At 40.3% G+C, this 12,987-nt stretch overlaps 1 protein-coding gene across 1 annotated transcript in view; it reads right to left on the reverse strand.

The window, feature by feature from the left end:
* Positions 1–493: 493 nt before the first annotated feature.
* The window catches only part of Dsg4 (desmoglein 4), a 32,444-nt gene continuing 19,950 nt past the window's right edge, over positions 494–12,987 (reverse strand). The window contains exons 11-17 of the mRNA XM_010643373.2: positions 12,162–12,301; positions 9,556–9,774; positions 7,755–8,060; positions 4,493–4,632; positions 4,279–4,342; positions 3,034–3,245; positions 494–1,261 (exon numbers count right to left, since the gene is read on the reverse strand). Coding sequence (XP_010641675.2) covers positions 494–1,261; positions 3,034–3,245; positions 4,279–4,342; positions 4,493–4,632; positions 7,755–8,060; positions 9,556–9,774; positions 12,162–12,301 — 1,849 coding nt within the window. The remainder of the gene's footprint in view (positions 1,262–3,033; positions 3,246–4,278; positions 4,343–4,492; positions 4,633–7,754; positions 8,061–9,555; positions 9,775–12,161; positions 12,302–12,987) is intronic.

A 12,987-nucleotide genomic window follows, 5' to 3' on the forward strand; every position in this document is an offset into this window, starting at 1 on the left:
TGATTTTAGATATGTTTTATATCTCTCCTCAATGTCCTCTCTGAAATGGACATTGCATTCATTTCTTCAATTAAGAAATTTTAGTAGAAATATTTCTTTAAAGAAAAACATGCCAATGGATGCTGACAAGACTTCTCTTGCAACTCGCAAGGACAAGGGCATACTAATTTACATGAGTGTTTCTACAAACCTCAAGACCTGGAGGACTTGCAAAATGAACCATGTGCTATTTATTTGACAGTGTCAAAGGACAGAAAACATTTTTCTTCAATTTTTTTTGCACATTATTTAAAATCAGAAAAACTAGGAAAGTCTCACCTAAGGTGCTTACCCTAACCCCCCCTCCCAGTAATCAGAGAGCCACATTAAACTTAGAATATTTGAATGTTTGTCAACTGTTAAAATGTCGATAGAGAACATTATTCGTCTCTGATGGATACATTGGTGGTGATTATCAGGGTGTAAGGTCTCTAGAATATTGGCCAGAAAGCATTTACTGCTGGGAGTAGTGTATATTACTATATCGTGTTACTCTATGTCGTGGTGTCATTGGGGATGTGGAGCCGATAGTCTGGCTTATGTGAATGTCTGGACTCACCATTTGTGTCACTTGAATTTCTGGCCCTACCAAAATACCACCACTCATCACAGGTCCCACACAAGCATCAGCCATGCCAGCACTGTTCGTGTCAGGCATCCCAGGGCTAGCCAGTACTCGCTCAGCATAGTATACATTGTGTGTGTTGGCTATCTCAGCAGGCACACAAATATTCCCTTGAACATCATACACAGGCGCCATTACTGTCTCGGTTACTACGACATTGGGTGGGAGCTGCGGGTCAAAGACAATGGTGGTGGGTTGGACACATGGCTCAGCGGTTGTGTAGGTCTCGGTCACTATGATGTCCCCATGAACGACTGGCTCAGCTGTTGCCATTTCTGCTTGGAATTCAGCCTCTGAGAGAGTCATTCCCGAAGATTCGTTCACAAAGTAGTTAGGGCCGAGCAGAGGGAGGTCAGTACTGATGGGTATACAGGCCTGGTGTGAAGGGAATGGCTCAATCTCTGTGTCTAAGCAGATTTCAGCAAGAGTCCTAAATTTTGGATCTAAGGTTTCCATGTAGCTTTCATCTAAGTCGTCCACAATCCAACTGCAGCAACCTATGGAGCCCACGGGAGACCCCACTCCTTCATGGTCGTAAATGAGCAGGCAGTCATTGGCCGGCCGGCCTTCGTCTTCATCTGCATATGCATATGCTTTCTAAAATGAGAAGAAAAACGGGGTGTTAGAAAATCGAAGATGAATAACAGCAATGCCTCAGAGACTTTTGATCCAAAAAGATTTTATGGGATGAACAGAAAAGACAAACTAGCACATTGATGTATTACTAAGTAACTAGAATATTTTTGGAGATTAATGTGCATGATGGGGCATAAAATCTGAAGATTAAATGTGAATTTTTCTTATTGGAAAAATAATAAAAGATAATATCTATATTTTGTTCAGATTTTGAATCAAAGATAGTATTTATCTTTTGGTCTTAAAGTCCTTTGTTTCTGAGATGACCTAGAAATACTTGGTTATGTTCAAAATGTTGATTTCAGGAGGGAAATTTGATCAATTTGGAATGAAAGCGTGTACAGAGATGTGAATTTCTCTCAACTCACACACTTACGCCAGGGTGCTGATGAAGTATTGTGTGGCTTGAGTCAAGGCAGCTGTGCTGACACTAAGAAGGAAAGCACTGAGCTTATCCACAATGACTTTATAATTATTTTATTTTATTATTATTATTATTGTTTTTTTTTTTTTTTTTTTTGGTACCAGGGATTGAATTCTGGTCCTTGCACTTGCAAGGCGGGCCACCGAACTGCTGAGCTAAATCCCCGGCCCCTAAATTATTTTATTTTATTATTATTATTATTGTTTTTTTTTTTTTTTTGGTACCAGGGATTGAATTCTGGTCCTTGCACTTGCAAGGCAGGCCACCGAACTGCTGAGCTAAATCCCCGGCCCCTAAATTATTTTATTTTAAATAAAATCTTAGGCAGGAGCCAAATATAGAGAGTGGAACCTCCAGGTTTGGAGGGAGTGGAGCAGGGTAGGAACCCGCCAGCTCCCTTCCCTTTCCCCCACCTTCTGTGGCCCTTGAAGCGTTCTATGGAACCTTACAGAGCAGCAGGCCCTAAGTCTCCTGATACAGTTTGACATCGCTTTCTACGGTGGCTGGGGAGGAAGGGGGTGCTGTAAAAAGTGGGGGGAAGAAGGCTTGGCACAATTCTGTAGAGACTTAACCTGGGACGCAGACATGTCTAGGCTCCCCACATCACCCTGCATTCTACACTGCTTTCTAAGTGCAGTGCTAAAATGGTTTGGAAAGTATCTCAGTCCCTGTAGAGAAAGGAGAATGAATTTTTATTTTATTTGTCTCATAACGGACTGCTTGTAACCAAAGGAAAAAATGTCAAGTGCAACTTTGAAATTGACAGTGTTCCTTTGATATGGGTGTGATTTTTATAAAGGATCTAAAAGATGATTTTTACGTAATGTTGAATGGCCCTATGATATCAGTCATTTAAATGACGATACTGCTCATTATGCTCTGCAACAGTACTTCTAGCTGCTCATTTTAAGGCGTAGTTTACCACTGCAGCATCGTCTTCCTGCAGGAGGAAGAAGTTTACAGAAGACACGAGCACACGTTCTCTTTCTTGACCCTCATTCTCCAGCTTCTCTGTTGCTACGAGAAACGCTGAGAAACCAGCAGGGAACGGAAGGTTAAAGAACGGAAAGGGAAAGTGGAGAATCGCGAAGGTTGCCGGCCTTCTTTTTTGCAGTATTAAAAATGCGTTATGGTCACCGACTCTGATATACTGCCGCAGGTTGGCTTTGTGCGTTTTAAGAAGAAGCGAGTTATTTGTCACTTAGGTTAGGGCAGGGGAGAGAATGGATGGGCCGCATTTCAGAAGGAGCTCCCCCCAGGGCGGTACTGTCACGGTCAGCCCCGCACGAAGGTGCACGCGATCGATCACCTCGGAGAAGTAGGTGTCCAGGAAGGCCGCGTTGAGGCCGGCGTCCGCGTACTCCCGCAGGGTGCCCATGGTGGAGCTCCTCTTCCTCGAGGCTCCCGCCGCCGCCGCCCCACTGGCCAGGACCTCTGCGGTCCCCACGCCCGTGTTGAGCTCCACTCCGGACACGCCCCCTTCGACCGTCCCTCCGCCCGCGTAGGTGTTGGTGTAGATTTCTGCAAAGAGAGGACGGCCCTGTAATGGCGCGCACATCGGGCAGGCTCTGGAAAGCTAGGCTGTGGACGCTAGGATTAAACGGGAATCGCCAGGCTTGGCGACAGAGTAAAAGTCACATGCAGAAGGGGCCCGCCCGCGCGCAGGCTCCTGTGACCCCTCGGGGACGGGGACGCAACCGTGGGTCAACGTTATTCTCTGCCTGGAAAGCACCAGGCTTGGGATATCGAGGAATCGTAGCTCTGAAGTCCGAATGTCTCCTTCAGAATCGGCTACTCTGTGGTGGTTCCATCATCCCCGATAGCCCGGGTAGTTTTCAGTATTAGGTGTGGGTGGGAACAGTGTGAGTTAGGAGAGTATGACACCATGCGTGAGTCGGAGGAGAGTTTATTCAGTGCTTCTTTTTTTCCCATTGGCTGCCGTTTCTTTTTTCAAGTTTATATTATAAACAATCATCACCTTACACTTAGTGTGCGCCAGGCACCATTTTAAAGTATATTTTGTAGCCTGACATATATGTGTGTAGGGTGTGAGCGTGTATACACATATATCGTGTATTACCTACATAATGTGTGCATCTGTGTATGTTTATTTTTCACAGCAACATTTCGAAATAGGTTCTGTAACAACCTCGTTTCAGAGAGGAGGAAATAGACCCAGAGTCCAGGCCTTTCCTGTCACTTCCCACAGACTGGCAGAGCTGGGAGTCAAACCCAGGCATTTTGGTTTCAGAGTGTGCTCTTAATTGGTGAGAAGTACTTCGTACATTGGACTTGGAGACAAAAAATAAGTAGCTATGCCCCACATGTCACTTTCCCTCTTACAATACTGTCCTTTAAGAAGTTTGACAGGTATTCTTTTTTTTTTTTTGGTACTGGGGATGGAACTCCGGTCCTTGCGCTTGCGAGGCAGGCACCACTGAGGTAGATCCCCTGCTCGTGTATTGATTTTTTGAAATAAGGTCTCCGTACAAGAGGTTGGTCTGACTCAATAATTTTGCATACTTTAAAAAGACAGAATTTGATGTTTACTGACCAGAAGAATCAATGCGATCGTGGGTGTTAGAGGCTGTCATGGGTCCATGCACATGGGCCACGTCCTGGAAAGAAAAAAAATTCAAATACACGCTTCATGTTAAATACTTTTGCTCCGACGTCTACCCACTTTTGTGTGTTTTTTGTGTTATTGTCAAAGGATGCCCGGTTTTCACGGAAAACCCGTGCTTCCGTGGAAGGGGCAGGCGGCTCACCCTGTCCTCGGGATGGGCCCCTTCTATTCTCCAGGGCTGCATCACTCCTTCGCCCCCCTCAGGCACAGGAGCAAACCTGGTCCCCAGGCTGTCTGGCTGTCGTCGTTTGCAGCAGCACATGAGTAGCAAGAGTGGTGACACTGCCCAAGAGAGCGGTGAAGAGTTAGCACCCATTGCTCAAGGTCGGAAGCCTGCGAATGCGTCTTTTTTTGCGGCATCGTAGTTAGAACCAAAGGCATACATATCAGTTTCCCCCGCTGGAGCATCGAGTATACATATCCATGTTCATAAATACAGACTCACCCAACCACAGAGGACTCTGGAGCTGGAATGCAAGGACCCAAGTTCTTCCCTGTCAGCTTAGGAGGAGAATCTAATCTTCCTTCTACTCTGAGAGACCTGAGCCAGGAGGTGCCATAGGCAGTGTCCCAATCCTGTTTTGGATTCTAATCTCAAATGTGCACGTATGTGAATTTATATATGCATCTGTATATACATATAGAAGCGTTTGTGTATCTGCAGATGGTACAAGGCTTGCAATGGTTTGACTTATATGAATTTTTTATAGTGATGTCAAAAGGATGTACATTCAGTAGAATCTACTTGGGAATTTGAATTTTGATCTTTTTCCCGGCTAGTGATAACTGCTGCCCAATCATCTCCTTTGAAGCTGGACAATGGCAGTGAGCTACAGTTCCCAGTCACCCACTCTTCTCCAGGGTGCTATGCTGACAAGTGATGACAGGTAGGTTAGGTCTATTAAATGCACTTTCAACTTAGGAGCTTTTCAATTCACTGTGTGTTTACTCAGAATGAATCCCATCCTAAATTGAGGATTGTGAATATATGTATGCACACACATGCATCAATAAAAATATAAATGTATGCTTCCGTGGGCATGTGTACATCCACAGGTACATGCAAAATATATTAGTGTGTGCATAGACCATGTCTATATTGGCACATCCACATAGACACCTATATACAAACACATGACCAGGCACAGCATACCCAGAGATAAGTTCAGCATACCATTAATGTGTCTTTTCAAGAGACTTGGCTACAAGACTCAGTTGTAAGAACTAGAGATAGGTCCCTTGTTACATTTATACTTATGCAACACTCATTCTATTTGAACTTAGAATAAAACCATCAAATATCACCCGCTACATTTCACTGAGCTATTTACATTTATTATTTGAAAGCTTTATCCAGGGTTTGAGGGTGTAGCTCAGTAGAGTACCTGCTTTGCATCAGGTGCTGGGTTTAATTCCCGGCACTCCCCCCAGACTTTATCTATAAAATATAATGGAAAATCAAAGCTATCACAAAGTTTAAACTTTCCAAATGTTTCTACTAACAAAAACTTTTTCATATGTTGTCTCGATAATGACCACGACTGTATACTTTGGTCTATAATTATAGCAAAGTTTTCTAAGATTCTAGAATACATTGCTTTTAGTTCTTGGATTCTACTCGAGTTGCTTTTTTATTTTCCTAATACCCTAGCACAACACGTATTTACCGAATGGGTTAATTAGGGGCTCAGACAAGAATATGAAAGATACTGCATCAAGCCTGTTACTTGTTTCATTAAAACAATGAATTCAGCAGTTTTACCTACCATCTATACCATGAACAAAGAGAGGTCAAATTTTACATTTTCAGAGCACTTTCTGGAAAAGGGCTCAAACTGTAACTGGTTGTCTCTGTGCAGTGCCCCACCTACCCTGTTTTGGTGTACACCAGTGGGTACTAGTCATGCACCATGTGGCATGAGCTCCAACAAAGGCACTACTTATCAAATGGAGTCCTTGTAGCATGTGGCATATACAATTACCATATGCATAAGTTTATTTCAGCTAGAGTGCAAAGTCTTAATTTGAATCCATTTGGGAATGTAAGGTTTGGACTTAGTTCCCTCACTCCCACATCACACTGCCTCTCTCCCCTGTGACAGACCATGTGCTTCTCCACTGAAGATGAGTGACTTTGTTTATAGGGCAGTTTCCCTAGTATTCTAGAATGAGTTTAAAACTGCTCTTGCTTTCTTTGCCTGAGTTGGGAATCATGGTGAAATTCTTAGTGCTAGTCTGCTGAAAATATAGCTGATATTGGATTTTTAACCCTACAACCTAGAAGGCTTAAACATATTCTGTGAAAATGTCTCTAATATGATTTTGAGAATCATTCATGATTTCTATACATCCTTGTAAACTCACAGATTGTTTTAAGAAAGAAAGTCTGCTTGAAAGTTTTTTGGTACTTTGAAATGGTAACATTTTAATTTGGTCTCCTCCATTGATACATGTTAACCGTACAGTTTGATGAGTTTAATCTTTTTAAATTTTAGAATCCTGTACTTGATCCCAATGAAATCTAAGGATTGTAGGGGCAAATTAAAATACATGAAATATCTCTCTTCTGAGGACCTACATGTTTTTGCAAAAGATATAGGGAGAGGAGACTCTCTTTGAACGTTTTTCCATTACTGTAACTATGCTCTTAGTTCAGAGAGAGCCAAGGGGTAAATTTCCTTTTCTAAACTCGCCTGCACCCTATTACATCACAGGGAGCAGGTCACCTGAGCTACAAGTCCTCACTGTTTCCTTCTTGCTGATAGCCTGAGGCCCGCATGTTTGATCTAATCTCAGATGCGCCTGCATATTGACCCCAAGCTACCTTTAGTCTCTGCTTCTTGAGTATGCTGTGCCCTTCCATCCTCCTCGTTTGCTTCTTGTTTTCTTTTGGTTTTGGCACTAGGCTTTGTGCTCTACCACTGGGCTACATTTGGCTCCTTCCCTGTTTGTTTCTGGCATTTCTTTTTCCTAGACTGCCTTTTGGATTTTCCCCTGTACATCATTCTTCTTAAGAAAAATCTTAGCTCTTCTTACGCTCAGCTCAAAATTAACTTTTTCCACAAAGATTTTCCCAGTCTCCCTATTTTGAAATAATTGCTGCAGTCTTTTGACTCTTGAAACATTTTGATGACATTTCCATTGCAGGATTAATTTTATGATTTCTATCCTAGTCTTAGCGATGTTCATGTTTCTTAACCCACATGAATCCTTGATCTTAGATATCATTATTGAATAGGTGCTTTTCTAACAGTTCCTATTGTATATTTATTTATAAAGGTACACAAAAAATGCTATGGACACTAAAATAAAGAGCCAAATGTACCTAATCTAAGCATCCCAGTGAGCCCAGGGAGCGCTATTTTGAAGGATGGCTGAAAAGAATGACTTAAATCAGTACTTACGAAGTAGTAATAAGAGGCCGAGAACAATCATGCCAATCCCGGCTGGTCCAAGCCCAACATTTGAGTCCTCAACTCCGTGATCAGTGACAAACCCATTCATGTCATCAGTCGCTGAGCTGACACCCCCATTATAGATGCCTGTGGTACTCCACTGCCAGCACATGTGGTTGCTGTCACAATCGCAGGCATTTAACTGCACAATCTGTGCCAGTTCACACTGTCTGTTATAGCTGTCCTTTACTAGGATGGGGACTTGGTAAAGTTGCTCTAATAAAATCTGCTCGGTCATAAGGATGGCACTAGTATCTGAAAAGGAAGAGAGGAAAGATAATAATTTAAATTCCTTGGTGGTAACACTTCTTCTTCTTCTTCTTTTTTTTTTTTTTTTTTTACAGGGATCAAACTTGGGACCTTGTGCTTGCGAGGCAGGTGGTGGAACCACTGGGTGGCACTTTGATGCACGAGACTAACTTAGAACCTGAAGTTTTCATGCTCTTAATCTCATAGAGCATCCTGCCATTTTATTTTTATTTTCATTTAAAATTTATTGTTTAGCGCTGCTGCCTGCTAGGTGGTGACTTTATAAGGAAGAGACTCTGCTTATTTCCAGAACAATAGTACTCAATATATAATACACACTCAAATTTTTGTCTAATGATGAATAATATTGAGCTAAAAGAAAACACTGGACATCTTTTATTTAGGACTACAGTTTACAGAATATCTTCCTTAGGACTGCTGTTTATCTCATTTAAAACTGCTGCCTTTTCATTAGAAATCAATCCAATAGCTATTCCTCTAATTCTTTGTGCTACCATTTCTACCATTTTCTAGAGTTTTCCACTCTTTGAATTCTGTGAATGAAGCGTGGTGACCTCATGGAGGTGGAGGAATTTCCTCTCCCCTGGGGCTCTGTGGCCTGATCCCCACCTCAGTACCCCACACAGTCTCTCCCATTGACTCAATGAATATGGGGTAGGGGGGTTAACTCAGGTCTTCTCAAGGCACCTTGTTTTCTCCTATACATTGAATAGTTTGGGAAAAAGAACCCAAGATAGATAAAATGTTGGGTTGCTGGAGACTTACTCTTTCTTTTTTAAATCAATGTCAGACACTGATTTTTACATAGCTGTCATCAGCACACATGCACATACTTTGGAAAGTGCTTTTCCCTTTACATTTTTGTTTATTCCTTCCTTTGTATTTAAATACTTTGCATACTTATTATTTTAATGGTTGTGTAGTAGCACATCCTAATAATATGTACTATAGTTTGAATAACAGTTCTAATATTGCACAATTTGGACTTAAAATTTTACCCTTACACATAAGTCTGATCTAGTAGCTTTATAGAAACAATGTCATTGATCTTATATGCTCCCAAGTAAGTAGAATATGTGTAAATGTATCTATGGGATATCTGAATTTCAGAGACATGTATGTGACTTGCCTGAAATTATTCAGAACAGGGACTTGTGGTGAGTTAGAGTTCTGTTTATTTCAACTGAGCAGTTATTGGTTTATTGCCTCTTTGTATAAGAAAATGGCAAGTAAACTGACATAAAGGACTATATACATGATGTATATATATGTATATGACAATTTATGACTGTAGTCTGAACATTTGATTTTATTTGTCCAAATATTTCCTCTAATATCCTAATCTCTACATGAAGTTTATTTTCATTTAATGTGAATGTGGAAAAACTTATGAAAAAAGAGATAGGGAGTATTATTAAATGACTTAGCTGATTACTTGGACATTGGATGTAAAGCGTGAGGAAGTATACGTTCTGCTTACCGTTTATGGGTCTGATATCCCACATGTGAGCTGTGTGTGGTGGCTCGTCCACAACACAGAAGGTAAAGGGGGCCCCGTAAGAAGAGTCACGGACATAGATGAGGACTGATGGAGAATTAGTACAGATGATGTTCGTTTCAGAATAAACCACTGGACAGTAATCGTTGGCATCAGGAACCTCGATACATATGGTTCCCGTGGCGGTCTTCCGAGAGCCATCTGAAAAGTAAAGCAGCAGAGCCACGTTGAGCGAAGTGGTGTTGGGACAAAGTCCTTTCTCCGAAGCCCTTGATAATGGCACGGCACTGAGTACTGGAATGACCGCCTCGTGGAGCACGCCAGGCCCTGCCTCCCTCAGTGAGCTGTGCTCACTCCCGTCTCTTTGCGCTTTGTGCCAGGCACGTTGGCTTCTTGCGAGCTTTTTAGAACACGGTTTTCCCTAACTCAAGACTCTTGTGCATTCTGTTCACTCTTCCTAAAATGTCTTTCATCTTCATCCAACTTTTCAATTTCGTCTTCCTGCTAATTCCTATGTATCTTTCGATGGAAAATTAAATGTCCTTCCTCGGAGAAGGCTCCCTGCTTTTCATTCTCACCCTATCTCAGTAAATTAGACTCCTGATCAGCAGATAGCCTTCCATTTAGGATGCTTATCCGACCCTGTGCTTGCCGAAATGGAGCAGTTACTTGTTTAGTTTTCCTTTATGTTTTTGTTGTTGTTGATTTCAATTCCATATTATTTCTTTCTAAAATAGCATTTCTGAAAACAAGTGTGTGTATATATACATATATATATATATGTATATATACACACACATATATATATACATATATATATGTATACATATATTAGGGTTTTCTTTAGCCTATGTGAGAAAAACTTTTGGTCAATATATTTATTAGAAAAGGCATAGGATAAGTATTAGGATTCTGGGCTTAGTGTCCATTTCTACTATATGTTTTATGTTTGTGATAGTGAATAAAGATTTTTAAAATCCTTAACAGAAGTTGAGTTTTCTCACTTGTAAACTAGAACATCACCATCTTTATACCACTTTATAAGGTTATTTTCTGAAAAGTTAATAGAATTCTTTTAAAGTTTTTTTTTTTTGTGCTAGGTAGTAGTGTTAGTGAGTTAATCACGTGATAATGAACCAACAGATCTATCTATCCATACCCTACATGACTTTATACAGACTGTACCTCTACCCTGTTGGGCACTGGACATTCTAGGTTAATGTGTCTCTCAGAGAGACATAAGATTATTCCATAGATTCTTTTATTCATCATTCCTTGGTTCTTGTATGGCCTCAGGACGTCACAAACAAAGGAGAGCATTTGCTCTCAAATGCAGTTCGTTGCCCATATTGCTCTGCCTTTTCCCTTGATGGTGGCACATCCTGTTTTGAACAGAGCCACCTGGGTAGCTCTGTGCCAGTGCAGATGCCCTGCACAGGTGAATAAGCAAGGAGCTTTGTTTTTAGTTTTTTCCTGGTACATTTTGCTAACACCTTCTCTCTCTTAATTAACTTTTTGTAGCAGTCTTTGAAGATTTTCACCTATTGTCAATATGCAAACATAAGATGTGATCAACATGGCTAGAATCCATTTTAGAAACATGCCTTCTGGAACCCTGGTAACACAAAGGCAATATGTTGATATAACTGACCCAGATGCTAAAGTAACATCGTCAGGATAAAGATGTGAATATATGGACTGTGGCCTGGGTTCATGATGGTTTCCCCTTCAATCTTATGCTGCTCATTTATCTTTGTTTGGCTACTATAAAGGTCACATGTGAATTTAATGCAAGCCTACAGTATCTATTTATATTTGGCATGTATTTAGGACATTGCTCTTTCCCCTTCATCCTGGTTACTGGCCTTTCTCTGTTTTGTTTGGTAGCAGTTAGTTTCCTAGGTACAGTGTTGGAAAATCATTAACTATTGATAAATTCCTGTTTCTGTTCACCAAGAAGAACATGCAATAGATTTTCCTACTGGAGAAATGGCTCAATTCAAATTAAGTCAGTACAGGTGAGCTTATCAGCTTTACTTTGGATCTTATTTTTGGGATAGCTTTGCCCCTTCTTGGTCCATAACATCTTATCATGAATAATGCATTTAATCAGGCAACACTCACACAGGTTTCTCACGTAGCTCAGTTTTGGTGGTGCTGAAATAACCCCCATACTTTTGAGGACACTGCTTCACTGCCAGGTGGCCCCACTGTGAGCTTTGTAGTCTTTACTTTAGGCAAACATTCCTAACATACTCTACAAGTGACATCAGCTTTACTCAAGAGATGAGGCTACAAGCAGAAACTAAATTTTAAATTTCATCTTCAACTCTTGTTCTTTATGGTGAAAGTTGGATATAATTCTCTTTTGGAAGTAAGTGAAATAAATTATAGCTTAAGTGTAAATTAGAAGTGTAACTAAATTAGTTCTTGACCTAAGGTGCTTAGAATTTCCCTTAAGTCATGTCTGTAACTCGAAATGATATATTATGCATTATTCAAATATCAAAATTAGAATAACAATATGTGTAATACTTAAAATATAATAGTCTAAATTTAATTAACATATTGAAAAGATATTTTCTTACCATCTATAGCCAGGATCTCTGCTGTGTATATCCCATTGGTAATGTATTTTGACTTCTTATCAAATTCCCTAGAAAATTGTATCTCACCAGTCCTTGAATCCACTTTTAACCAGCTGCCTGCATCATGCCCTATGATATACCTGTTTTTAAATAAATAAGTTCATAGTTATGCTTATAGGAAAATTAGTATTTTTAAATCACATAGGAGCTACAATGTAGTCAACTTATATATTGCCTTTGTGTGTTTCACAATAGCAACTCTTTTGGCTTATGGGGTGATGGTGAAGATGGTTAAAATATGTTACCTGCAGGTGCAAATCTGCCAAAATAAACCTATTAATCTGTATAATGAATACACACTAATAAAAATGTAAAAAAAATCAATAAAATATACATATCAATGGAAATTCCATATTAAATATATTAATCCCAGGTTCGCAACAGCTTTGAAAGTTCATCACTCATACTCTTACAGTTCTTAGCAAAATTAATAAAACATATGACTTTATTTCAGATCTATTCATTGTGTCACAGCAATATCAAATATATTTTATTATAAAGACCAAAGATTGTTTTCTCATTTTTATATATGGCACCCTTGGTAAGTTTGTTGTAGAATGGAAGACATGCTGCATTCTGAGTATCTCATTGCTGGCCTACTCAAGGGGTTGAGATTCCTCTTTTGATTTCTCTATCTGGGATTTGTTACAGATAATGGGTTAAAGAGCTTGACCTAATTGGGAGATTTGATTCTCTGTTCCAGGTACTATTTCCAATCTCCAGCCCATTTATTTAGTACTTTTTTTTTCCTTTTCTCCATACTTAC

Source organism: Fukomys damarensis, unplaced genomic scaffold (genome assembly GCF_012274545.1).
Source record: "Fukomys damarensis isolate Sample0158 unplaced genomic scaffold, DMR_v1.0_HiC HiC_scaffold_30, whole genome shotgun sequence".
Lineage (NCBI taxonomy): Eukaryota > Metazoa > Chordata > Mammalia > Rodentia > Bathyergidae > Fukomys > Fukomys damarensis.